The sequence below is a fragment of the Dermacentor albipictus genome, chromosome 1 (genome assembly GCF_038994185.2).
Source record: "Dermacentor albipictus isolate Rhodes 1998 colony chromosome 1, USDA_Dalb.pri_finalv2, whole genome shotgun sequence".
Taxonomy (NCBI): domain Eukaryota; kingdom Metazoa; phylum Arthropoda; class Arachnida; order Ixodida; family Ixodidae; genus Dermacentor; species Dermacentor albipictus.
Genome location: NC_091821.1, coordinates 14734907 through 14761665, shown reverse-complemented (window position 1 = coordinate 14761665; position 26759 = coordinate 14734907). Strand labels below are relative to the sequence as shown.

At 45.7% G+C, this 26759-nt stretch overlaps 1 protein-coding gene across 1 annotated transcript in view; it reads left to right on the top strand.

The window, feature by feature from the left end:
- Positions 1-22459: 22459 nt before the first annotated feature.
- Positions 22460-26759, top strand: part of LOC135918203 (piwi-like protein 1) — a 148836-nt gene continuing 144536 nt past the window's right edge. The window contains exon 1 of the mRNA XM_065451885.1: positions 22460-22677. Within this exon, the coding sequence (XP_065307957.1) occupies positions 22675-22677 (3 nt within the window). The 5' untranslated portion in view covers positions 22460-22674. The remainder of the gene's footprint in view (positions 22678-26759) is intronic.

The window sequence follows — 26759 nt, the reverse complement described above, 5'->3', positions numbered from 1 at the left end:
GTCATTCGTGCTGGACATTTCGCCAATATATAATCCTGAGCATGACTTTGTTCGGATTTGAGTGACGAACTGCTCCCTTGCTGAGCATTTCTGCGCTTGCAAATACCAACGTAGAACCGACCTCGAGTTCATTCAAGCTATAGCCACAGCTAACTTTGTTCAATAGAGGCATCAACGTTTGTCGGCGAAATATCAACGAGTCTTCAAACATGCGGCATAAAATAAACCACATTCAATCTAATTCTACCCGCCCATGGGATTTCCTTAAGGTGGAGAGCATGCAGGTACCCACGGAGGCAGGTTAGTGGACTGGTTCTAATTATAACGAATAGCGTGATCGTAAAAGGTACGTGCATGCACATGTGACCGCCTCATTATTATTACTTGCAGAGCCACAGAATGATTTCTGTGCTTACAGTGCTCACGCGTTATCACGCATATCCTTTGTGAGCCATCACGCTCGCCAGGCATCGATGTGACCAGAGATCAACTGCGCCATTGTATAGTTGACGTCCATTCACGACGCTTTTCAAATAATAATAATTAACAGCAGCCACACATTTGGAAACTTCATAAATATTTCGATCTTCTCTAAAGATGCAGAAAACGCGCCGCAAGCATACCCAATACTACCAGCGCAATCTTTTCTGAAGCTTCGCATACCCTGCATTTTTTTTTTTTTTTGCGGGAGGCTATTTCTTTTTATCGTGCGGGTTCTTTCCGGCAATATTTTTTGAAGTGTGCATCGGCAGAATTTCACTGGTGGCATTAACCCTTTCGTGTTTACATTGATGTTGTGACAGTTAACAACACAATAATTTCCAGTCATTCGAAAAGGCGCCGTCGGAAACAAGAGACGTTTCGCGCGCAGCGCGAGCTAAGCGCGGGCGCGACCTTGATGGGAAGCAGCGAAAACGTACACCTGTGGGAGGTGAAATCATTCCGCCGGGAGAGAAGCGAGCACCATGCGAGTGCTGGCCTCTAATGAAACTTGGCCTGCGAAAAAGGCGCGAAGGCGAGCGTTTCGCGCGTTTATTGTGAGTGCGGAGGCGCCATTTTCAGTTGTCACTACGGCTGCGCAAGGTGGTCAAGACTGTTGTTTCTTTCTCCTGAGCTCCTGGCCGGGTTGGCCCCGCAGTAAAGGTAAGATGAAGCGTGCCTGGACTTTATACTGTACCATGTGTTGTCGGTGTGGTCTACAGGCCACATATGCGCAGTAGTTCGCGTGAGCGCCTTTCTTTTAGTCGCATATATGCAAGGAGGTGCTGCTGTACGCGATTGCTTGCGGTCGCGTATGTTGCTGGGAGCTGCTACTCACTATTAATACGGTGTAGTGCGCGTAAAGTATGCAGAAAGCTCGCAAGAGATTTGCTGAAGAGAAAGCGGCACGGGAGACGAAAAAATCCCTTCAACTTCTCCATTCTGCGTGCACCGGGCAGGAGTGTTCTTCGACCGAGCAGCCGAGCGCCAATACCACTGAACCACTGCTGCGGGCTAGAATACTTGTGACCTTAAAATTCCTTTTCTGGTGTATTGGCTGGAGTAGTGCCTTCATAGACTGCAGTTGATCATTTGATATTGTAACATTATTTGTGCACAATTTTGTGCTTAAATTCATTGTTTTCACAGTTTTCTTCTCCATTGAATGACTGATTTACAATGCTGATATTTATGTCACTTTTCAGATTCTGAGTGACAAAAGGGTGTGAAATAGAAGGCATCAAGGCATCAGTGGGCATTTTGTCTTCACTGAGTACTTCAATGAGTGAAGGGCAGCCAGTCAGTCCACTGCAGTCTTTCTTTCTCGCAAGTCATGGCTGCATGCTTCTGAACAGCCTTTTTTGTGTGTATCGATCTTAATAGATTTGCTGTTGACATGTCTCCTTTCTTGTAGTCCTCTCACTATATTTCTATCATTTTGTAATCGATTCCATTGCAGTATTTTTGTCAGTCTTATGCGGCTACTTCCGTTGCAGTTTGTGTTACCACTAAAGAAAGCTGAACTAGCTGGTAAATGTTCACACTTTTGCATACAGCACAACATGCATAAATGCACAGTACCACTTGTGTGTACTTCCTGTTGTCCATTGTCATGTTACGTGGTATTGTAGGAACCATGCTAAAGTGTAAGCTTACTACTATCTCAATTCAAGTGATGGCTAAGTTCTAGTGTGTTGCAAGGTGAGGCTACGAAACAGTTTGATTACATTTTATTATGCCTCTTTTGTGTTACGATGTGGCCGTGAGTCGGAAAGGCTGCACTATATTGAGCAGTACTGCATGAGGACTCCAGTTTCAGTATATATCAACCGTTCCGTTCATTGCTATTTACTTCTTTTCCTCAGGAAGAGGTGGCAGGGCTACTAGCATGTAGCAAGTCAATGCTACACATATTTCACATTTAACCATTCTGTGTCACTTCCAGATTTATGTTTATTTGTAACAAACAATAATTTCCTTGATAGTTATTTCACTGTGAAGTATTTATCATTTATGCTGGTCTTTGCTGGCGGCAAAAAGTCTGCTCTCTTCTAGTCGTTTTACTTTTATGCGTAGCGTTGTATTTGTTTTCTTGCTGTCAGCCCAGAGTTTTTATCTAGTACATAGCGAGAATCACTGTTTCAGTTCTTATTTGCATTTTGTTTTACTGTGACTTACTTTTTCGAGAAGAAACAGTATTTTATTTGTAGTGCATTGCAAATTTGTCACATTTCAGCTACTGTTTGCATAGTTTTGTTCATATGCATGTGTAAACCAAGGAGGGATCATTTGCCGTTTCCAAGGTATTGCTAGAATATGAAAAAAAAAAAGGCGCAGTCCAGATAATTTATGTCTCAGCTGTGTGATATTTTAGGTGTGAGGATTGCTAGTACCTTTATGTTCCTTGTATACTCATTACTGAACGTAGTGAAACGCGATAGCGTACTGATCGCCAACTTTTTTTTCGGGGATAGGAGCCTCACCTCAAGACTCATTCACGCTAATGAAACAGTGAATGCCTGCGCTCTGTTGCTGTCTCGTATACCATGTGGCATTCTGAGCTTTTTTCTCATGCTCCCTGATGTCAAGGTGAAGAATAATCGTGCTATAGTGAAAGAAGTGTACCATGCTTTTGAAGTACCCTGAGTGCTACACCTGGCCCTGCCCACCTTGATGTTTCTAAAGATATACTACCGATAGTGGTGCTTAGTAAACACTCTTATATTATGTGATCACATCTCACTCTTGTAGCCCTTGGGGGCTGGGAATTTTAATGTACTGCTGTAAAAGCTGTCACCTGCAGACTTTGTCTTAGTTTGTGCTAATAAGTTGTTGGCTTTTATTATAATGCAGGACTGTCACATATTCTTTCTCTGAATGTTACAGGTTTGCAGTATATCAATTGTCTCGTGACCAGTTCTGTGTTTGAGTACTTGTAACACCTGCATCACTATACCGGCTCTCCATGTATTAAATCGAGTTTTTGAAATGGAAATGAATAAAAATTTCTGTGAAAGTGATTGTCCATTTTATGTAAACTTAGCTTGCTTTGGAATCTTTGTTCCATGGGTGCAAGTTGTATTTTCATTGGTGCATGTCAGTATACTGCATCATCTTTGCAGCACAGATTCTACACAAAGCCAATGTTTACGCTAACTGTGCTATTCAGCCCATTTAAATAAAAATGAACATCCTGCAGACATCCCTTAATGGTCCACAGTTCGTCGTACGGATGTCTGACAGACGTTTAGCAATGAAAACCTAAACAAATTCTTGCGTCCGAGGAACATCCGTATATCCGTTCTAGACATCCACGGGACACCCCTCGGACTGCCAATTAGTATGCGCCTGCTAGTCCTGTGGATGTCCGCCGTACGCCCTTAGGCGATCTGCGGACGTCCTATGGATGACCAAGATATCCAGAAGTGGTAGTCCAGTAGACGTCCAGAGGAGTTCGAATGCCCATTGGGATCCAGGAACATCGCCGCTGACAGTCTCCTGAGGCTTTTTGCGTGCTGAACAGACGAGACAAGATCTATGACGTTGTCTATAGAAGAGCGTCCGCGTCGAAAGCCTGCCATAGCGTCAGGATATAACTTGTAATGTTCTAGATACCACTCTAGACGCGTCAGCACCATCCTCTCCATCACCTTTCCTAGACAACTGGCCAGAGCAATGGGATGATAAGACGCCACGTCTAGGGGTGATTTACCTGGCTTGAGCAAAGGCACAAGGCGGCTGGACTTCCATGCAGCTGGAACTTCTCCTTCACGCCATGAATTATTGTACACGTCTAGAAGTGCATGCCGGGCTGTGTGACCGAGGTTTCCAAGAGCTGCGTGTGTCACCCCGTCAGGCCCAGGCGATGAGGAACGTCTGCACGCTGCCAACGCCGCCTGCAACTCCTCGAGGGAAAACAGATTGTCCATACGAGAATCCCGCGAGATTGGAACATCACGTGGATCACGTGTAGCGAACGATGGCGGTAGACCAGCAACCTTGAAACAGAAGTCCTCCGCTACGTCGATCTCTCTGCGACCTTGGTAGAGAGCCAGGCATTTGAAGGGGTGGCGTTGTTGCGGTGATGTTCGAAGACCACGCACTGTTCTCCATATATGTGACAGGGGTTTATGCGGATCAAGGGTATCACAGAAGTTTTTCCATCTTAGAGACTGCAGGGAGTTGATCCGACGCTGGATCTTCTTCTGTATGCGTCTCGCTTCCCTTAGGTCGTAGATGGACTTGGTGCGCCTGTACCTTCTTTCCGCGCGACGGCGGATCGCTCGAAGCCGCTCCAATTCTGCTTCGAATTCAGAAAATTTAGGAATAGGCCTAAAAGATCTTGTGAAAAATGAGGCGAAAGTCTTAAGGCAAATGGTCAGGGATGGTTCCTCGCACAGGGAGGCTGCCGCTAAGGTGCGACGTCGACGTTCACGTCGCCGGAGATCTAGGAAACCCACTGCTATTGCTAAGGATGCACCGCGTCCACTGACAGTCCAGAAACTTCCGCATACAACTAGCAATAGCAGCAATGACCATCCTCAGCAGACAGTCTCCAATATCATTGCCTCAAGCGAGGAGTGGCCGCCATTGCCACGGCTAGATCCACCAGCGGAGCGACAAGATATAGCACGCTCGCCGAATCATGCTTCACCTTCTGGCAGCAACCAAGACAACGACAAACAAGTTTTCACCATGATAAGGGCCCTTATGAACACGCTACGAGCACTACTGAACGCCATACACACTCCGGCGGCTCGAGGCGCACTTCAAATACTGGATGCCCTGTATCCGGTACTTTCCGGTCTTGAGAAGTACCATGGCTGCTCCTCTACATTCGTTCCTTAAAGAGGTCAAGGAAGCGTCTATCTTCCAATGGAATGTCAGAGGCATTAAATCGCGCATTTCGGACTTTCGTCCGTTTGTTTTTAAGAACAAATTTCCAATAATTGTCATTTGTGAACCAAACGTTGAGAGCGCCATCCGCCTATCAGGATATGAAGCTTTCATGTCTGCCACCTGTACTGACCGCAGCAAAGTCATCGTTTATATCAGATGCGATTTCACATATGTTTTACACCCAGTGGCACCTGATGACGACAATCAGTATGTGTGTTTGACTATAAAATGCAAGAACGTCGCACTCACGCTCATAGGTGCCTACATTTCACCTTCGAGTCGATTTGACAGCACAAGACTAGGTGGAATTTTAACAGCGACACCTGGACCATGGGTTATTACCGGTGACTTCAATGCGCATCATCCGCTATGGGGAAGCTTAGCTCTTTCGTTACCGCGAGAAAATGGCCGTTTTTCATAGGTCTCGGAAGAAATTTTTTTGCCAGTACAAATAATATTCCAGAACACGTTGCAGCATGCCAAATTGCACATAATGAAATGCTCTTTCCAAAAACATAAGTTACAAAGCAAACAATTTATTAGGGAACATACAAAAAATTCGGAAAAGTGCCATTTTTGTGGCGAGTTGATAAAAACAAGAAAGAAAAGGCACAATATCTACATACACATTATTAAGAAAGAAAATTTAGAATATACATTTTGAAGATCAATGGCTCAGGAATACTGTCTAAAAAAATTAATTCTCTGTACCGCGCCGTTCTTCAGCTACATAAAAAAAAGTAAAGACCGGGAACAGCTTCAGCGCTCGTGCCATGCGGTGAAGCAGTTGCGCGTTTTCGTGAGGCACAGGTGCACTTCGCAGTTTTCGCAGAAAACGTTTGTCTTTTGTTCGATTTTGCGTTCCTGATAGCACATCCTGCAGTTTCGCCTTTTCGGCATCTTTTGCGGATGGTGCGGCACTTCTTTTGGGACAGGATGCACTCTGGGAACCTCTTCATCATCAAGCTCGAGCAGCTGTTGGGTGAGCTCCATCCGAAAAGAAAGTTGGTCGAAGTGGGCGCTCCTCTGCAATTCCGGTGTTGAGAGGTGTTGCTGGCGGTGCTCTTGAAAAAGAATGAAGCTATTCACAACAGCCATGTCAATACAATGAAAGAAGAGCGTCTTCCACCACCTCACGCACTTCATCAAAACGTTATAGGATGCAATCAGCTGATCCGACTTATCAACTCCAAGCATCCCGGAATTATAGTCGTCAATCAGCACCGGCTTTTCGATTGGGATGATAGTCCACACGCCGCCTCTTCTCTTCTTTCCTTCTCTTTCCTTTCCTATAAATGAGCAGTCCAATGAACTTCACTAATTCGTCGGGAGTCACTTCCTTCCACGACCTATCTCTTTCAGCATAGCTTGGAAGCTCCAAAATATGCATCCAAGCATATTTATTCGTGTTCTTGCAGATAGTATTTATTACTTCTGCGGTGAAGAACAGGAGGAAAAAATCGCGCGCCGTTGTAAAGCGTCTTGCGCTGCTCCGAAGTGCTGGGCCGAGATGTGCTCCGGGCGGCCTTGTTGGCGTGAACTGAAGTTTCTTCACAGCTGGTGGCAGCACATCCTGGCCTAGCGACGCACGGATCCTGCAGATAGCAAGAATAGCTCTAAGCTTGTGCACAAAGGTCGGCAGATAAGCGCGCGCGACGCCGGTGACTGCTCAAGGCCGTAAAGGTAACTCACCGGTGAGCAGCTGCGGATGTCCCGGGCTGACTCGAAACATCGTCGCCGTCAGAGCTTGAAGCAGAAGTACTGTCATCTTCGGACTCGAAGCTCGAATCCTCGTCACTAAAATCAGGTGCGGGTGAAGAATACTTTCGAGCAGAACGCTTTCCGCGCGGCGCAGTTGCGTCCGACGACGACGCCATGGCAGAGACCGGAGCGACTGGCGTTGTTTAACACCGGATGCGGCCCTCTGGCGGATTTAACAAGAGAAGCGAAACCAAAACTGCTGCAAACTGGCTGTAAAGGCTAGGTATACATGTTGGACATGAGGCGGACCTTCAGGAATGCGTTTTCGTGGAATAAAACGACCCGAACTCCAAGTCAAAGCTCACTAGTGAATAGCTGGCGTCATTTTCGGGTAATTATCCCCACTCAACGCCGCCAGATAACAAAGCCGACAATATGATTCAATATTTGACTTGCTGGGAGCCTTTTGATCGCAAAAATTTTACGCTAATGCTGAATTACCACGAGTGGCAGTATTTTTTCTCAAGCGCGGCCGCCACGCCCCCTTTTGCAACAACACGCGCACATTAGTTCTCAAAAAGGCGCATCAAAAATCAGAACGTCGCCAGAGCGGGAAAATTTAAACTGGTTCTACAAGTGCACTGCCTAGACTAACCACTGGATGGCGCTAGCTGCACGAGAAACGATTCCAACATGTCGAAATCGGCCGTTTAAAGCATCGATCACCGGTGATCGATTTGAATAGGCGTGGTAACGAAAGAGTTAAAGATGGACTGTCGAGGAAGACGTGTACTATCCTTCGCGTCGGACCATGAGCTCTGCTGCCTAAATGATGGCAGTCCCACCTTTCTGCGGGGATTTACATACAGCAGCTGCCTGGACTTGACTTTTGTTTCAAGATGCCTCAGTGCCAGTGTGAAATGGTTCACGGACAACGAAACGCATGGTAGTGACCACGTTCCAACGTATGTTAAAATTGACGGCATACGCAAGTCGCACTCTACTGCAGTTCTTCATCACGTCGACTGGCCTAAATACACGTTGCTCATGGAGAAGAATTGCCAAGAGATCCGGGACTGTCTGCCCGGCAACATCGAGAAGATAATTAACGCCGCTGTTGCACATAGTGATCGATGCGTCAAAGTGAAACAGAATAAGAAATCACTTTTAGCGTGCAATTATATAATTGTATGCAAAATTGAACACAGTAGACTACTTCCTGTTTTAAGAAAGAACCAGCCAAAAACAGACGCTCACAGAAAACATACACAAGACAGAAAAGAGGCTGGAAAGACAGGAACCAGCTTCTTTCCGGTTTTGTGTATGTTTCCTGTTTGTGTCATTTTTGGGGGGCTGTTTTTTTCTTAATACAATGCACCAACTAGCCTAACAACGTGTTTTATTTCCTGTTTGAATGATACACCCGAACCTACATAGCAGCATAAGTGTTCGGAGGTCAGGACCTTTTCATAATGAGGTATAACTTGAGTGCTTGGCTCTAGGTCGAATAAGTGGCAAATGCGTCCAAAGCATTTTTTTTAAAGCAAACACCAAATTGTCTGTATGACCCACCGATAGAAAAAAAAACGTATTTTAATACTCTAGTATACGATGTTAAAGTGGGCAGAATTTATATCAAGTAGGAAAGCAGGCACGTACCCAGGATATTTTTTCGGGGGGGGGGGGGGGCGCTACCCAAGGTAACCTTTCTATGCAAATGAAGGGGGGTACCTTTACTAGTACAACCCAGGTAGCACACAAAGTCTTGAAAACGTCGTATTAAGGGATTCAACGTCTGAAACGGATTTTTGACCAAAATCGACGCATCAAAGACGTTCCAAACAAGATAGCTTAAAAACGAGGGGTGAATACGTTTTGATAACGTTGAAAGCCTGGCAGCTTAAAAACGAGGGGTGAATACGTTTTGAAAACGACTTCATATGACTCGCTCTATCTCTTTAGTTATCATGTGACCAAGGTGGCCACGTGATTCGTGATGCCGGGCAGCCGGGCGAGCCGGGCATAGTCGCGTCGTCATGGCGTCGTCGCGTCCCCGCACTCGCATTGCGCTGTGGTGTGTCTGCGGCTGTTCTGAATGTGCTGCCGCTGCCCTTTGCTATGTAAGTGTTGCAGTGTTTTGCTGTCACGAAAACGATATTCTGTGATTAGTTTGGGTTGTGCGAAATTGTTTGTGTGGTTTTAATTCGGAAATCAGTAGTGTTTTCAATTGTTATCGGACCATGGCGGCCACGTTATTCGTGAAGCCTGGCATAGTTGCGTTATCGCACTTGCATTGCGCTGTGGTATGTTTGCGGCTGTTCTGAATGTGCTGCCGCTGCCCTTTGTCATGTAAGTGTTGCAGTGTTTTGCCGTCAAGAAAACGACATTCTGTGATTATTTTGGGTTGTGCGATCTGTTTGTGTAGTTTTAATTTCGAATTCAGTAGTGTTTTCAATTGCAGGGCGCCGAGTGGAGGGCACTAATCAGCTCTTCAAGTTCGTTGTCATGTTATTTGAGGCGCCTTTTCACTGACGCGTAATTCAGGCGTTAAGGGCAGTATAAGGACGAAAGTTAGAGGGAAGAAATCGTGCCTGTGTGTCCCTAGCGTCGGGATCGGCCGCTACGCGTGATCCTAACAAGAAAGCATTTTGCAGAATGCGAAGAAAGATGGCAAAATTGCTGCGCACCTTGCCAATCTCCGCAATAGAGCCGTCATCGTGGTATTTTAGTCTCCCGTTTAGCAAGAGTGTTGCAGACAAGATAACTGGTTCAAACAGGCTTTTTTTATGATTCAGTACTAGTACGGTATCCCAAAAGGTGAGGTCAAGTGCTCGCCCTATTTTCTTCCCTCGCGCTACAGCGCACTTACAGAATTTTGCGTGCACCATATATACCGTGCTTTTATCGTTTACGCTTTAGGTTCTCGATTGTGTTTTCGCCCCCTTTACCCACGTGAGCGGTATTTCATGGTCTTACGGGGTACCACTTGTGTCCATATATTGTGTCCAATATATGAAACGGCCCAACTCTATTTTATTTGACGCCTCAAATGGTATTAATGTATTGAGTCTCTTGTAGCTTTGTGCTTGTTATCAATTTTACTACTTGGCGAATGGATGCAGCATGTACGCTGCATAACTCGCTTGTGGATACTGCGTACGTGAGTCGAGTATGCTTCAGGTAGTACGATTGTTTGCCGTTTGGGACATGTGTCGGAATGTACGCTGTGCGCCCTTCGCGCTTTACTTCGTCGGCGGCCTGCCGAGTTCGTGCGGGTGCAATGTGTGCGCGTGGAGTTTGCGAAGCGCTCGCGCGGTTTTTTTTATATGTGTTCTGTTCGCGCGCTTCGCACACCACGGCATGCCGCAGTTCTTTGTCCTTGTGCAACACATTTTCCTAGCGTACGCCTGTGCATTATTTGATACCGGTTTCACACGGGGCTCTTTTAACCGCTATCCAATCCGTTACAAATCGAATTTCTCGGTCGTGATTGGCTCCTTTGCGCAAGTTACGAGAGTGAGCCAGTCGCATCGATAATTTCGATCCGGATCGGGCGTGATGGCGATTGAGAGTGGTCGTGAGACACCGGTTTTACACATGGCTCCCACATAGGGAACACTTTAAGTTCAATGCTACTGAGTGAAGAGCAAGTGCATATATATGCCAGTGGTGGTATGTGGGCAAGTCTTTCTGGTGAAGCCAATACTTGTGCATTCAAAACATTTCAACTACCAGCGTAGTGCATCAATGTGTCTACTTCACAAAACGGAGCACCAGTGCAGATATCTGAGCATACCTGTCCAGGGCAGCAAGTGTGTCTACATTTAAACCACTACCAGCTTGTGCGGCAGTTGTATTTCCGGCGGGACTGCAGAATAATCAGTAGGGTGCGCTCAAGCTGTTTATTTATGAAGCTCTGCCTCGACTGTGTGCCAAATATTTTTGGACGTGAAAGTGGGGGTGAATTGGTAAACATCAGTGGAACTGTGCCTGGACTTTGTGGCAAATGTTTTTGGATGTGGAAGTGTGGGTGAACTGGCAAAGAATTTGCTCTAGCTGGGCTACATGTGTTAAACGTTTTTCTCATTCAGAGTGCTTTTTTTTTTTACTTTATGAGACTGAAGATGTGCGCAAAGTGTGACATGTCAGTGTGCTAATTAATGTATTTGCTGGTTTGCAAATTATTCGTTGCAACTTTGTCTTTGCCAGAGAGGTACAGGCGCCCAAATCTTTAACTGGTGTGCGGGAGCGGCGACTTTTCCGTGCGTCAGCGCCGTTTGACGGGGCGAGGCTGGAAACAGTCTGAGGCTAAGCGCATGCGGACAAAGCGCGCTCAGCTGGGCCCATCGTTTACTAGGCTGTTTCCAGCCTCGCCGCGTCATACGGCGCTGACGCCCGGAAAAGTCGCCGCTCCCTCGCACCAGTTAAAGATTTGGGCGCCTGTACAACTTTGCCTCTTGTACAGGGTTTTTTAGATAAAACACTTACTATTTATTACGACCATTGCTTCCTTTGTTACACAAATGCAGCTTCCAGTGCATTCCAGTTTATTTCCATGTTTATGTAAGTTACTAATATGAGGCTTGCATATTCATTTCTCACGTTCTGGAGTGGCAAGATGCAGCATTACTGTCTCATCGTTCGCTGTACTACAGTAGTGTTCACTTGTTACACTGAATCCCCCGTTTAAGTATTCTGTACTAATTTCACTTTATTGCTTTTCTTGTATGGTTATTTTTCTCGCCATTACCTTCTTTGATATATCCTAAAGGCGATATTTCCAATTTTGCATTGTTCCCATTTTTTTATTTCTGTCACAGGATTATTTTATAATGGTATGCGGTGGTATTTCTTTTTGTGCTCTTTTCAAGCTTCTAGCTGATTGGTAACATTGCTTGGAGGCAGTTACCATCCGACTCATACTCTTGCATTTTTCAGTCTACTTCCATTCGCTCCGAATGTCACTTCTGCATAACTCTAGTCCATCTAATAGCACGTGCTCTTTACTATGATAAATGAGAAACTTTAGTACACTCCAGGTTCTTCTGTTCATTTTTGTATGTGTACTTGGAATTTTGTTTATGTGCTAGTGAATGTTCACTTTCGAGTTCATTACGAATCCTTTCTGCGACTTTTGTCATTGTTGATGTACTTTTACTTCTATTTGCATTTCTCACACAGTTTGTTCGAAGCTTGCATAAGCATTACATTTTAATAAAGTGTTTTTGCTTGGTCAAAATGTTCTCATTTCATTCACTTTTGGCATGAAGGGCTCGGTCTTGCCGCCTGCCAAGTCGTGACCATTTGTTCTTTGCAGGATGTCATTCCCATTTTGGTTGTAAGCATCGTAGCTTACTAAAGGTGGTATTAAGGATTCATTATTCCTAACAGGCTTATTTTCGTGGGACTTGGTAGAGGATACGCCGGCCATGCGGGGAACAGTGCTTGGCACTGCGCCATGGCTCTTACAGTCAACACGACGCTTCTACTCATCTGGGGCGCGATTGGAGATCGTTGTTCGAAACGCCCGATCAGTTTCACCTCACGCGATTGGCCTAGACCGTGCCGACGGGTGCGGCTGACGACGTCTGCGCGGCATAGGCCAGTCGCGTGAGGCGAAACTAAACGCGTGTTTTGAACAACGATGTCTGATCGCACCCGTCACCCGCGAAAATTAGCTTCAGATGATCGTAAACCTTTCAAGACCACTTCTAGACCAGCTTTTTGATAACCTCCTAAAAACGTTTAGAAATTGGTTACGAATAGTTTTGGCAAAGGGATTACTTGTGTCTTTCCCAATCCTATTTCTAGACCAGCTTTTCGAATACGTCTTGCAGACCTGTTCTAGATCGTCTAAAGAAAGTAATTAAGCCGGACATTAGCAGAGATATACGACGTTTTCCCGCCGAAGTTCTCTCATTCGTGTCTTCTTTAACCCGTTTTTATCGTCTTGGATAAACGCTACGAAAACGTTACGTATCTCTTTTGTGCTACCTGGGAAATGTGAATAACGCCCACCATTCGCCATAAAAACGCGTAAACCCACAAAAGAGACATGACACGAGGTGTATTTTACACATACGTCTGTGCCCGATACACCTCTCTTTTACTTGTCAAAGAACCACGTCAAATGGACTCGCGCAGGAAAGACGCGCAAAAAGAACACTGCTAAGAACAAGTGAAGAAGCAAAAGTGTAAAATAAAGATTACTTTATTAGAATAGAACTTAAAGAGAACAGCAGTTGGCAACAAAGGCACACGGACCGCGCGGAGTTAGGTTACTCCGCCAGCCAATCACAGAAGCAAACAAAATCGTCGTCATGCGGCCTCTTTAAAATGGCGTCGTACTTTGATACCACCGGAGCCTCTGTTGTTTTTGAAGAGTCTTTTCATCAGCAGAAGCAATGAGGTGTGCAACAGACATGGACAAAATGTATGGAGTCTTCAAAAGTCTGCGGTGCAGTTCATTTCACTGCTGCACCCGCTTTACTCATGGAACTTCACTGTCAACTGAAATGAAACTTCACAACAAATAATTGTAGCGAAGCAAGTATGTTATTTCAGTTCAATAAAGAATTAGGCATTCGCCATTCCACTATAATAGGCGAGGGAAAGGGTATAAAAATTACGCACTAATAATTTTATTTTTGTAGTTACCGCCTTATTTAGGTAAAATAAAAAGTTTGAAGTACGAATTATTTGCAGCCTCGCGGAGGAACAGTGGCTGGCGGTTATAAGGGCGTGGGCTGGGCTTCATTGCAGACTCAAGTTGTATCCGACTATAGTAGCGTTTTTGAAGAAATCGAGTTCGTTTGGATCCCTCTTTTACTGCTCTAACAAGTGCCACAACCGACTCGTATTGTTATTTGGGAAGTTACGTAACGATGCGTGGCCGCCAATCGCGTACAACCGCGTATGGCATAGTGGTTCTTTATTCTATGGCGTAGTGTTGTGCCATAGTACGAGCACCACGTGGCGACCACAAGGCAACTACGAGGCGGCCTTACTACCTGCACCACGTGGCTGCCACGAGGCGACGAAAGCACCCACTTCTCCACGACGAATAAAGCATTCGACACGGGAGGCGACTTCAAGAAGCGCCAAGCCATCTCCGCGGCGCCCAGTCATCACCGCGACGAATCAAGAATTCAACGCAGGTGAGGTCATCACCCTGCCCCGCCCGGTTCCTGCCGACGAGGAGTCGCCGAAGGGATTTAAGGGCGGACCGGCCCATTGAGGCGCTCCTACTGCTACCTGAATGCCATCATCCACTATCTGTAAATATTGTATGTAAAGCTTTTCGTTTCTTCTTCGTCTACGGAACGAGTCCGTCTTTCGTCCTTCACCCCGAAGTCACAACACTAGGAAGCTGCGATTCCAGACGTACTGCGCCCACCGCGGAAGGTTAGAAAAACACCTACATAAGCACAGCAGAGAAGTGGCTACGTTAGGCGGCTCTAATGATAACTGTAGAAGCGTCATTCACAACACACGGAATTGTCCTCCACTTCCGGCGGCGTTTTCTGTTTCTTTTTTAAATAAAGAGATGCTGATCCATAAATATTTTCATAAAGAATGGCTAAATTTGTTAATTTTCGCTTTTCCTTCCTGTTTGGCTGTTGTTTCAATCGGCCCTCTCCCTTAGTAGATCGCTTAATTTCTCAACTCCTTGAGACTCTTCTTTCCAGTTGCCAATTTTGCACGAAAGTGTTGTACAATTGGGGAAAAACCAGACGAGTTAACGGGTGACACTCATATTGCCTATGCGTTTAAGGGTTTGATGATGGGCGCTGTCTCTCATTATTTTATTATCCACCTTATCAAACCCATATCACGGGTATATGGTTCCGGGGATCTGTCAGCGTCGCGGCGAGCCGTCACTAGACGAAATAATGAAACAAAAAGAAAAGTTAAACGCAATTGGCATTTTCTATGGCCGCAACTCGTTACACGTGCATACAGACCAGCTGACCACGAAATAAATCCCTTTCCTGGCCCCTGGATCAGCCTAGACGAAGAAGGTTGAACTAACGAAGCAACAACGATGCGCGTGACCGTTGAATAGACGGTGTTACGAATGGCGAGCTGCAATGAAGGATTGCCACCCAATTACGACTGGGGAACAAGACGCGCATCCCCCACTCACCGTCGCTTCAGCTAGGATGCGTTCGATGAAGCGGGCTTTGTGCTGAAACCGCCGCCATCCTCTAGCCCCATCGCCGTTGTGACGGAATGAGTTCGGCGGGCGAACTATTGTGCCCGAACTCTCCAGCGCGGACCTGATCTGCTACGCGTGCGCGAGCTGCCGCGGGAAAGCCGTTTTTTGTCGCTTTCCACGCGCCGACCGGGACGCAGGACAACGAGCTACCCAGAATGGCTCCGAGCTACCCGGAACGGCTCCCCTCTGACGTCGGCTCCGGACATCGGAATGTGTGTGCCTTTGTGTGCGTAGGCCGTCCTGCGGGAGACGGCTAGTTTTGCGATGACGAAACGAACATTCGCCGCCTTGTATCGCCGGCGGACTGAGTGTTTAAAAACGGCTGTTGTGCGGATGCGCATCCCCCACTCTCCGTCGCTTCAGCTAGGATGCGTTCGATGAAGCGGGCTTTGTGCTGAAACCGCCGCCATCCTCTAGCCCCATCGCCGTTGTGACGGAATGAGTTCGGCGGGTGAACTATTGTGCCCGAACTCCCCAGCGCGGACCTGATCTGCTACGCGTGCGCAAGCTGCCGCGGGAAAGCCGTTTTTTGTTGCTTCCCACGCGCCGACCGGGACGCAGGACAACGAGCTACCCAGAATGGCTCCGAGCTACCCGGAACGGCTCCCCTCTGACGTCGGCTCCGGACATCGGAATGTGTGTGCCTTTGTGTGCGTAGGCCTTCCTGCGGGAGGCGGCTAGTTTTGCGATGACGAAACGAACATTCGCCACCTTGTATCGCCGGCGGACCGAGTGTTTAAAAACGGCTGTTGTGCGGATGCTCGACACACTTTTTCTTATGCAGTCATGTTGGACTGACACTCTTTTTCTTAAGCAGTCATGTTAGACTGATGCACTTTTCTCAAGCAGTCATGTTAGACTGATTTAAATACTGTAAATAAACCCATATTCCTCGTTCTCGATGAGAAGCAGTTCTTCCCTTCATCAACGTCCTCAGCGTGGACAAGTTGGACGACGGCATGGGCCAGCTACCTTCGGATTCATGCCGGACTCCAATCTTGACAACGATCACGAGCGATGGGATTGAGCCCCCAATCCTGACAACGGTGGCAACTGAATGCATTCCAAATTAATCGCTCGGGCACCGAATTGATGAGGAAACTGGCCTTCACATCCCAGGAGACGCCGATAATTGCCGCCATCTAAAAGCAGTGAAAAAGGCAACAAAATGTTGAGCGCCGAATAGCTGTCAAGTCTCAACATTGATTTGGCGGCGCTTTTGGAATGTGTGTGAGAAGTGGTGGCCTGGGCGGGGAGGAGGGGGGAGGCCGGGCCCCTCCTGGGCCCCATCTTGGGTACGTGCCTGTTGGAAAGATATTCATTTTGCTTTGCAAAAAGAATGGACTGTGTCCGATAGAGAACAAAAGCAAGAATATATTATATGAACAGACTGAAATTTCCGGCAATATTTATATGTTAGTTTACATTACTATAACTTATAGTGTATATATCCTGGACATGCCTGTTTATGGAAAGCCAGCAGACGTTCAAAACGGGATGTCCCATGGACATCCCGTTGGGATATTTTTTGGACATCCAAACAGGATATGGACTTCTCCTGCACGTGCCATGCACGTCCGTATTGGATATCCGGATGGATGGACGTTGGGAGTTATGGTGAACGTCCCACGGATATACTTGGGCGGTGTTGAGTACTGGCGTGACTCGCATACACAGGCTATGAGCTTATAATCGCAGTTCAGAAGTGTGATAGGACGCCATGCTCTCAGATCGGATCTTCTCGACTCGTCCTTACAAAGGAGATGTGATTAGCCCCTCTCGATGAGACTCTGACAAAGTGCCTTCACTGAGTAGCCTGTTCACAAATGATGTGAACAGCTTCCCTAACAGTGTCCAAAACTTCACATAAAATTCGACTGTCAGACCATCGGATTCTGGACTGCGATTAGGCTTCATAGACTTCAAAGCCGAAAATACCTCGTCCTCATCTATGACTGAATCACATTCTTGCGGTGGCTCAGTTGGTGAAGCAAATAGAAAGACAGCTAGCTGGAGAGGCAACTGCATGGTTCGGCATCGTCCTGTAAAACTGCCTCGCCAGTGCAAGAACTCCATCTGGTGAATCGACTATGCTTCCATCACCTGGATCTAATAGGGAAGAGAGAGTTGTGCTCTTCTTTGAAAGGTATGCCTACGTAGCACATTTCTGCTGCACCACGCTTCCATTTTCCACTGCTCTGCTCATGTTGCGGCTCTCAAGCCATACCAGCGTCGCTGCAGGAGAACTTGAAGTTCCTTTCGGAGTGAGGTCAGCGCTGGAGCATCACTAGGCCCGCCGGACAGTGGCCTCGAGAGCAGGAGGATCGCGTCAGAGACGATTTTAATCTTCTCACGCTCCTCGCGCGCTCGACGCTTGCCCCAAGACCTGAAGCACTCACGCACTCTGACCTTCGCGTCATCCCATTCGGTGCCACCTAGATTCTGTTTGTTGTGCAGCGATCGAAAGAGAATGGATGATACCTATGTGGTTGCCTGCCTGCCTGTGGATTTAGGCGCCATGGTCTCTTCCCTTGCGATACTATGTTAGAATCGGCAAACCGCAGAATTAGGAAGCTGTGGTCGCTAAGAGCAGAAAGAAGCAGCCAAGAAGAATGCATACTGGAAGCTAGTGGCGATGAGATGTAAAAACGATCGATGCGGCTCTACATACCCCTTCCTGTCCAAGTCATTCCTGACTATCCAGGGCGAAGCACGCGCCAAGCATCGACCAGTCCCTACCCATCGACGAGCTCTCGCAGTACAGCATTTCCACGCATATCTTTAACTTTGGAGTCCTTCTACGGTAGACGCGATCAACCTGTTCTAACACACAGTTGTAGTCGCCTACAAGAATAAGCCGACAGGGCCTACCAAGTAAGGCTCTAATGTAGCGAAAAACTCTCTGATCTCTAGACTGGTTTGGAGCATAAACATTAACAATTCGAATGCAATGCCACAATCAAGATCCACCGACAAGATACGGCCCTCGGCATCCCTGGCATGACGAAGAACAAGGCCGTCGAAATTCTTCTTCGAAATGATGGCCGTACCTCGGTTGCCCGACTCGCCATAACTCCAGAAAGACCTGGTGCGAAAAATCCTCTCAAAGTGGCTGATCTCCATGGCCTAACCTATAGACATAAGTTTCTTGAAGTACGATATCTACCTTTTTGGATTTAGCCAAGTTGACAACCTCCAACTGTTTGGAAGCTCGGGACAAACCTCTACAATTGAAAGAAGCTATAGTAAGGGAAGGATATCCATGCTAATTGGGGGAGAGAAAATTTAGCGGAAAGCTAATTAAAGCAAACAAGAACCCAAGAAGCAGAAAGTCCACGTTACAAAATCGGCCCAACGTCTCTGGCCGACTGCAAAACGGTTGGCCTAACCTCGGCACCCGATGGGGGGCCGGCATCGGGGATCGACACTGGCCTCACGTCTAACGACCACTGCAGCCGACGTGGCCCAGTGCACGCTGCACGCGGGCCAACTACGACCCAACATTTCGTAAGCACCGGTTTGCTGTTCGCCATCGGCTGGGTGCGGACGTTTTTTTCTTCATTTTTTATTATATTGAAAAACACATCAGGTTTCTCTCTTTTTCTTTTTTGCTGCGTGTTACGTTTTCAGGTCAACGATACACAGTTTATTAGAGGCGTTTAACTCGCGCTGACAATTAATATACGTGACATGCTCGTATAATTTACATGCAAAACATAATTAAATGCCACTACTTATTATCTGTATTCGTTAGCATAAATACGTAACACTCAACAAAGGAAACACGTGAGCGCAATGTTTTCTCTTTTAGGGGTTTATTTTGCAATCATAAAATACATTATTTTTTTCGTGCAGCAGTGTTAACAATTTGCAAGCAGTCTTTGTTCCCTGAAATAGTACGATACAACTAAAGGACAGTGCTGGTCTGCTGTGAGAGTTTTGCATACTGCTTGGAAGTCTCTTTTTCAGCCATTACATGTTCTTTTATTTATTTATTTATTTATTTATTTATTTATTTATTTATTTATTTATTTAAGAGACTTTCAGGGCCCGAAGGCATTACAGAAAGGAGTGGGTGAACATAACAAAACATTTGTGCAATATACAAAGACAGATTCAACGTGGCGTTTCATGAATGCTGGTTTTGAAAGTGTCGGTATCCAGGATGGCTGCAACGGTGGCGGGAAGGTGGTTCCAATCTTTGCTTGTGCTAGGGATGAATGCATTACTGCAAAGTTTAGTACGTGAAGACGGCACACCAACTTTGAAACTATGGTCAGAGCGAGATGCTGTGTATGACGGTTGGGTGATAAGCTAGCTGTTCTTTCAACAAAGGGTTGTGGTGGTAGATTTTATGGAATAGCGAAAGGCGGAAGCATCTACGACGGAAAGAAAGTTCTGGCAAGTTAAGTGTTGTCTTCACTGAGGTAACGCTAGCATGTCGGGAGTAGTTTGATAAGATGAAACGCGCTGCACGATTTTGAATGGCTTCTATGCTGTTTATGAGTGTAATATGTTAGCCGGGTCCCAAATGGCGCATGCGTATTCTAGTTTGGAGCGAACTAATGTTTTGTAGAGAGTTAGTTCCAGTGACGATGGTGCGGATGAGAAGTTTCGGCGCAAATAGCCCAACATGCGATTGGCATTGCTACATATAATGTCGACATGCATGTGCCAGGAAAGGTTGCTGGTGATGTTTAGTCCAAGGTATTTGTACGACGAGACAACTGAGAGAGGGCTATTATTCAGGAAATATGTATGCAGATTAGTAGTATTAGTACGCTGTGATACCCGATTGCATTTACATTTGCCTAAGTTAAGCTTCATAGACCACTTACACCATAACAGAACGTTATTAATGTACGTTATTAATGTCGTCTTGGAGTTTACGAGAATCATTGAGGTCAGTAATTTTATGATATATAACGCAGTCATCAGCAAAAAGTCTAATAGCTGAAAATTTCACACAGGAAGCAAGTTCATTAATATAGATTGATTAACAGATAGATATAGATAGATTAATATATATATATATATATATATATATATATATATATATATATATATATATATAATATAATATATATAATACAGATGGGACGCTCCTACCTTCCATCCATCCATCCATCCATCTAAACTTGGCTCTGAACGCTACGTACAGGATCCGGTATTTCTCTGTCCCCGTCGAGAGTGAATCTTGGATAGTTACAGTGCTCATACAAACTGAAACAAACGAACAAACAAACAATATAATAATGAATAACTCTGTGAACCATGCAGATGATTTAGTGGACTTTTTCACATTTGTGTTCAAGAAATCGTGATCCTGGCACAGCCACAGACAATATTATTATTTCGTCGTTGCACATGTATGTGTAGACACATACTGTGCACTTCCAGTGGTTTCCACAGAAGTGGTTTCCATTCTTGGGCAGCGCACGCACAAACGAAACACGAGAAAGAAGACAGGACAAGCGCTGGTCGAACAACTGAAAGTTTTTATATGAATAAAAGAATTATATAACGGGTAATTATTAAACTCATGTGTGTTACATATAAAAACCGTCATACACTCAGGAGTGATCAATGAACGAGCCCGCTTTTAGTTTGCCAGTTGTTTACTTCGTTCGGCGCACTTCACTAATCCATGTCTGTCGTCTGCTTTTTTCGTACCATTTTCTTGTGAATCGGCAGAATTTCACTGGTGGCATCAACCATTTCGTGTTTACATTGCTGTCGTGACAGTTAACAACACAATAATAATTTTAGGCCATCCGAAGAGGTGCCGTCGCAAACAAGAGACGTTTCGCGCGCAGCGCGGACTGAACGCGGGCGCGATCGTGAAGGGAAGCGGCGGCGGAAGCCTACAGCCGTTGGAGATGAAATCGTACCGCCAGTGGAGAAACGAGCGCTGGCGTCTATAAGATGAAACTAAATTAGCAAAAGGTGATTGGAGGATTGGTGGCTGAAAAGCAGAGAGGTGACGTAAGGCTAAAAGGGTAGGAAGACGTATTTAAAGAAAATCGAGAGTTTTAATAACACACAGCACAGGTAAATAAAAATAAAAGGCAAAATAAAAAGCTGAGCATGGTGGCAACTGCCATCACCCCGTTTCAAAGGGGACGCTCCTGCCTTCCATCCATCCATCTAAACTTGGCGTGCGGACGTCCATCCTGTGGTCCATCGCGGAGAGCCGATCTACACCCCTCGCACGCGCAGGCCTCCGTGAGCCCCAACGGCCCCAACCCACAGACCAGTCCGGGTTCTAGCTTTGGTGTCCTGGAGGCGCCGCCAATAATGCGCAATAATGACACGTTGTTACTATTAGTAAAAAAACACGCTTGAATAAATATAATTACGTCCAGCCGCCAACTTGTGACGCCAAGTTCAGCCCTACCGCGCCCCGCGACGTTTTACTATATATGCGGCCCGGGCTCTACCACGGTAGCTACTATAGTTGCTCCCACAGAAACATCTGTGATGTTATTTACAAGGTACATCGCCGTAAGGCGAGAGAAAGCTATGATTTGCCAAGACTGACTTGGCACGAGGGCCGCAGGTGCGAGACTGTCTGTCCGACACAGCGGTCGCCAAATCGGACGTCAGTGCCCACTGCTTCACCTATTTTGCCGCGCCTCCGAGCGTAAACAAACTCGACCCCACTCTGCAATGCCGACACGCCTAGGGACTAACGTTGCCTATGTTCTAGTACACTGTACCAATGCCTCCTGACTGTACCCGTGATCATATATTCACCTCGCCCGCTCTTACTCGCGCCTGCGCACAAACGGCTAAGCTCCATGCGGCTAGCGATCCCTCAAATCATAGAGTTTCTTACAAAAAAATAATCTTTGTAGCATAGAGTTTCCCACAAAATTTTTTGTAGAAAACTCTATGCTTTGTAGGAAACTCTATGCCTCAAAGCATGGCCTCCTCTATTCTCAAAGGCGTGTCTTGGTTGCCAACTGCTATACCAACTGCTTTAAACATTAATTAAAGCGTAAGACAACCTTCTTCTATATTTTTGCTAGTTAAACAGATTGTCTAGTAAGATTTGATTACATTTGATATATTTCTAATGTTGCTAGTTTAATTTATTAAAGTGACGTCACTTCCGCGCTGCCGTCGGTTCTGTGTGGAGTTGTGTGGGGAGCCGCGCGTCGCGCTGCAGGTGTTCAGTTGTTCTTTATTCTATGGGTGTTCTGTGGCGCTGCTACCTGCTGCTACTGAACAGCATTGCACGCTTGTTGACTGCGGCACGTGCCGGTGGGCGCGTATCTCGAACGCTTGGGTGATTAAAGCGCGGAATATCAGCTGTGCGGCATCACTGCTGGAAAAGACAGACTGTCGTAAAGTCAGCCTCAGCGTGAATTAGCATGGTAAGGCTGAATTTTTTCGTAGCATTTCACGGAAGTTAACGTCTCTTTGACGGCGGTACCTATCGTAGTGCATGAGACGCAAGGCACGACTCCCTGTTTAGGCAGTGCTTTATTCTTGTGTTTACTTGTGCATACATCATTTTTAGCTTGCTGCATGTGCTAACTCCATAGCGATCTTTGTTCTGCATATTTTGAATTATTTTTTCCTCCGTTCGTGTCGCTTAGTCAGCTGCATGCGCTCATGCAGCTGATGGCGAACGCGGGACAAGTGTGGCAAATACGTTTTCAGTTATAAAATACCTTTAAAAATTAAGATATTTAAAATTTGCTTTGTCCTTGATTACACGTTTATGTAGCGTGCTTAGTATTCTTCACTAATTGCACTAAGTTCGCACGCGTTCAGTCCATACTACTCGCTTGGGCATGGACAAGCAAAGAAAGCATTAGGCCTAGCTTTGGTTTCGTGTGTTTGTACAATTTTATAGGCGCGGCTTTCAGTTCTTAAAGCAGATATAGTTGTCTGTAGGTACTGAGTCGTGTTCGAGTAAACAGACTCCGATGCCCAAACTTAATGTGTTGGACTGGTCGCGAGCTTGAGTGGCGTTAGGTGCGCAACACTTGAAACGCGCACTGACTCTGCAGGTGCTACTCTCAAACAAAATTTATCTGGTTGCTTGTCAACATAAATTAAAATGTGAACGGAAAAGTCGATGAAAACTGTCTTTCGTAAGATTGTTTGAGTCTGCGAAGTGCCGTCTTTTCAAGGGGGTTTCTTAGCTGCAAAATGGTATAGGCGAACGTGGAAAGACTCATGTTTAAATAAAATTATGTGGATAACTTTTGTTATATACGGTGTTTGATACATATGTGGAAAAGCCGGGATAGCTACAGTATTTTGAAACACCCCGTGTGTTGGCATTGAGGCGATTAGACGCTTGTTGCTAGCAACATTACAAAATTGTGATTTTGGTTAAAAAGAAGCAAACGAGACGATGCGTTACCATTCCGCAAAAAAGTGTGAATATTCGAAACTTCTGAATAACGAATCGAATATTGTCCTATTTGATTCGGACCTCGATTCGAAGTCACTATTTGTAGATTTGAATAATATATGAATACTTCGCGTCATTGATTGTGCACGATACGAGATTGAAGAAAAAAATACGATAACTTTCATCCTACCCGCAGTGGGCATAACCTACTAGAGCAAGCTGTCGCTCTCCTGCAAAAGTACTATCACTCGAAACTAAATTTGTTAACCACGGCAATTCAGCATTCGTTATTGTTTGGTCCTATTTCCAGATGCAGCATCAATGCCCTCTCATTAGATGAAATCTGAAGGTATTTAATTGCAAAATATTTGATACAATCTGCTGCGACCATTCGAACTGCAAAAAAAAAAAAAAAAACCACCATTGCAACAAAGGACAAATGTTTCTTGTTAGTTTTGTAAAGTTATTTCATGCATGTTAATTGGCTCACAAACCTTCCCTACTGAATGTTATATGCTAATGCTTGACTATGTATGGTTTGAAGTACAGCAAATTTACAAATTGCTTAGTTGTTCCTAATGCTCCCTTTCTGATTTTAATAATGCTTATAATGGGTACTGTAATGATGAAATGCAATGATTGAGAAGGGAAACAGGGGAGAGATCTTTTTGTTAATCACAACTCACTTGAGGCCCCCACTATGGCAGGTTTGATATCTTCAGGTAGCATACAGTGGTTTATTATTCAGCTGTCTGCTGCTGAAGTACACATGCTATGTGGCACTGTCTGTGAAAAGGATGTTCTACATTCGCCGCATTGGCCTGAGTGGTGCTGGTTAACACTCCCAGGGTTACACATACATAAATATCCGAGAATGTTCAGGTAGCATACAATGGTTTATTATTCAGCTCTCTGCTGCTGAAGTACACATACTATGTGGCACTGTCTGTAAAAAAGATGTTCTACATTCGCCGCATTGGCCTGAGTGGTGCTGGTTAACACTCCCAGGCTTACACATACATAAATATCCGAGAATGTGGACACGGGAATAGCAGACGGCGTAGGAAAGTTGGTAGTGAAATACACGCATAACAGAGAGTTTTAGATTAAGATGATGCAAGTGTTGGGGCCCCCTAATCTATAACTCTCTAATGTGGAGGTAGTTGGTTTGGCTCCCACTAGAGGCAAGCTCTTTCATCCACTTCCATTTCCCTGTATCATTTGTACATTTTAATGAAACCTACGGATAACTTCCCCTGTGATTTCCTTGGCTTCATTATCTGTTGGCTTCATATAAGCCTTTATTGATACTCATATCATAAGAAGCCAACAAACAATGACACTAAAGACAACATAGGGGAAATTACTTGTGTTTAATAAACGAAATAAAGAAACGATAAATTAATGGAAATGAAAGTGGATGAAAAAACAACTTGCTGCAGGTGGGCAACAATCCCACAACCTTCGCATTTCGCATGAGATGCTCTACCAATTGAGCTACTGTGACACCGTTTCCCCATCCACTTTCTTGTGTATTTATGTTTCCTAGTAGAACCCTGGGAGTGTTAGCCAGTGCCACCACTCACAGACCTTGGCTGTGGACGTGGAGCATACTTTCTGCTGCAGGCGTCACGAGAACGTGATCTTTTTGGGTGAAGGCAACCGGTCAATAAACCCACACATGCTACCTGAAGGCATCAATGTTGCCGGATTCGAGATCCTCGTTATGTAGTAAACGAGAAGAAAGGGGTTAACCGAGGGGCCCGACTTTTATTAGTCGTCATAAGAAGCCAACAAACACTGACGCTAAGGAAAACATAGGGAAAATTACTTGTGTTTAATGTTGCTCGCTTGGCGTGGCGCATCCACAATAAGCGGAAAGTGCCGACACAGTGCTGTGCCAACCTCTGTATGTACGTCACGGCCATTCTCGAAGGCTGCCGGTCGCATTTGCTATGTAAATGGGTGTGTGTGTTTACTGTAACGTTAACACATCTTTTTTTTTTTAATTCCAGGAAAGAACTGTTTACCTTTTAGTCAAACAGGAAACAAGAGGCAGTGCATTCAGTACAGCCAGCATAAACAACCTCCTTGCTCAGTTATCGACGGTGTCAGCGATGGCATACACATTTTTGCGAGACAAATACACGGCCTATAAGTGAGTGCTTATGCTGAGCACAGTTTTATCTACTGATACTTGATGGCATGCGCAAACTGTAAGCATGATGAAGTTAAAGAACAACGAGAATCAGTAATAACAGCTCGTAATATATGTGTCTGGATCACAGTTGTCGTCGTTCAAGCGACTCGGCCACTCATATTGAGTGGTCTCTGTGTGGGACAATGTGGCTCGTATGCGCAGATGTTTTGCTACGTTTCCATATTATTCCTTATCAGTGAGGCGCTGGTTCCGCAGTATCCGAAGCAAACAACCATCTGTGGCTGTATATGTCGATGGAAACAAATGCACCACTTTGGCAAATGTGACGCGGAAGGTTGCATTTGAAGACTTCTTGAATATGCAAAATGTCTAATGATCGCATAAAAGGAATACAAAAAGCGAGGTACAAGAGCAGACATCAGCGGCACCAAACTCCAAGCTAGCCGCGTTGGTAGACGGAACTCAGCGTGTCTTTATCGGCCGCACTGTTTGCAGAATAGCGCACGCAGGCCTGATATCATTATCATCACCAGCCTATTTGGTGTCCACTGCAGGACGAAGGCCTCTCCCTGCGATCTCCAATTACCTCTGTCCTGCGCCCACCGCTTCCAGCTAGCGCCTGCGAATTTCTTAATTTTGTCACCTCACCTAGTTTTCCGCCGTCCTTGACTGGGCTTACCATCCCTTGCCACCCATTCTCTAACCCTACTGGTCCACCGGTTATCTAACCTACGCATGGCATGACTTGCCCAGGTCCAGTTCTTTCTCTTAATGTCAATAAAAATATCGGCTATCCCTCTTTGCTCTCGGGCCTCATCACCGAGTATTTAATGAGTGCTACATCCAGGAGCACCACGCTGCCCCAGAGAAGCCGTCAATGATTAATCATGATCCCCAAAACGTACAACTGACGCACACTCAACATGGAT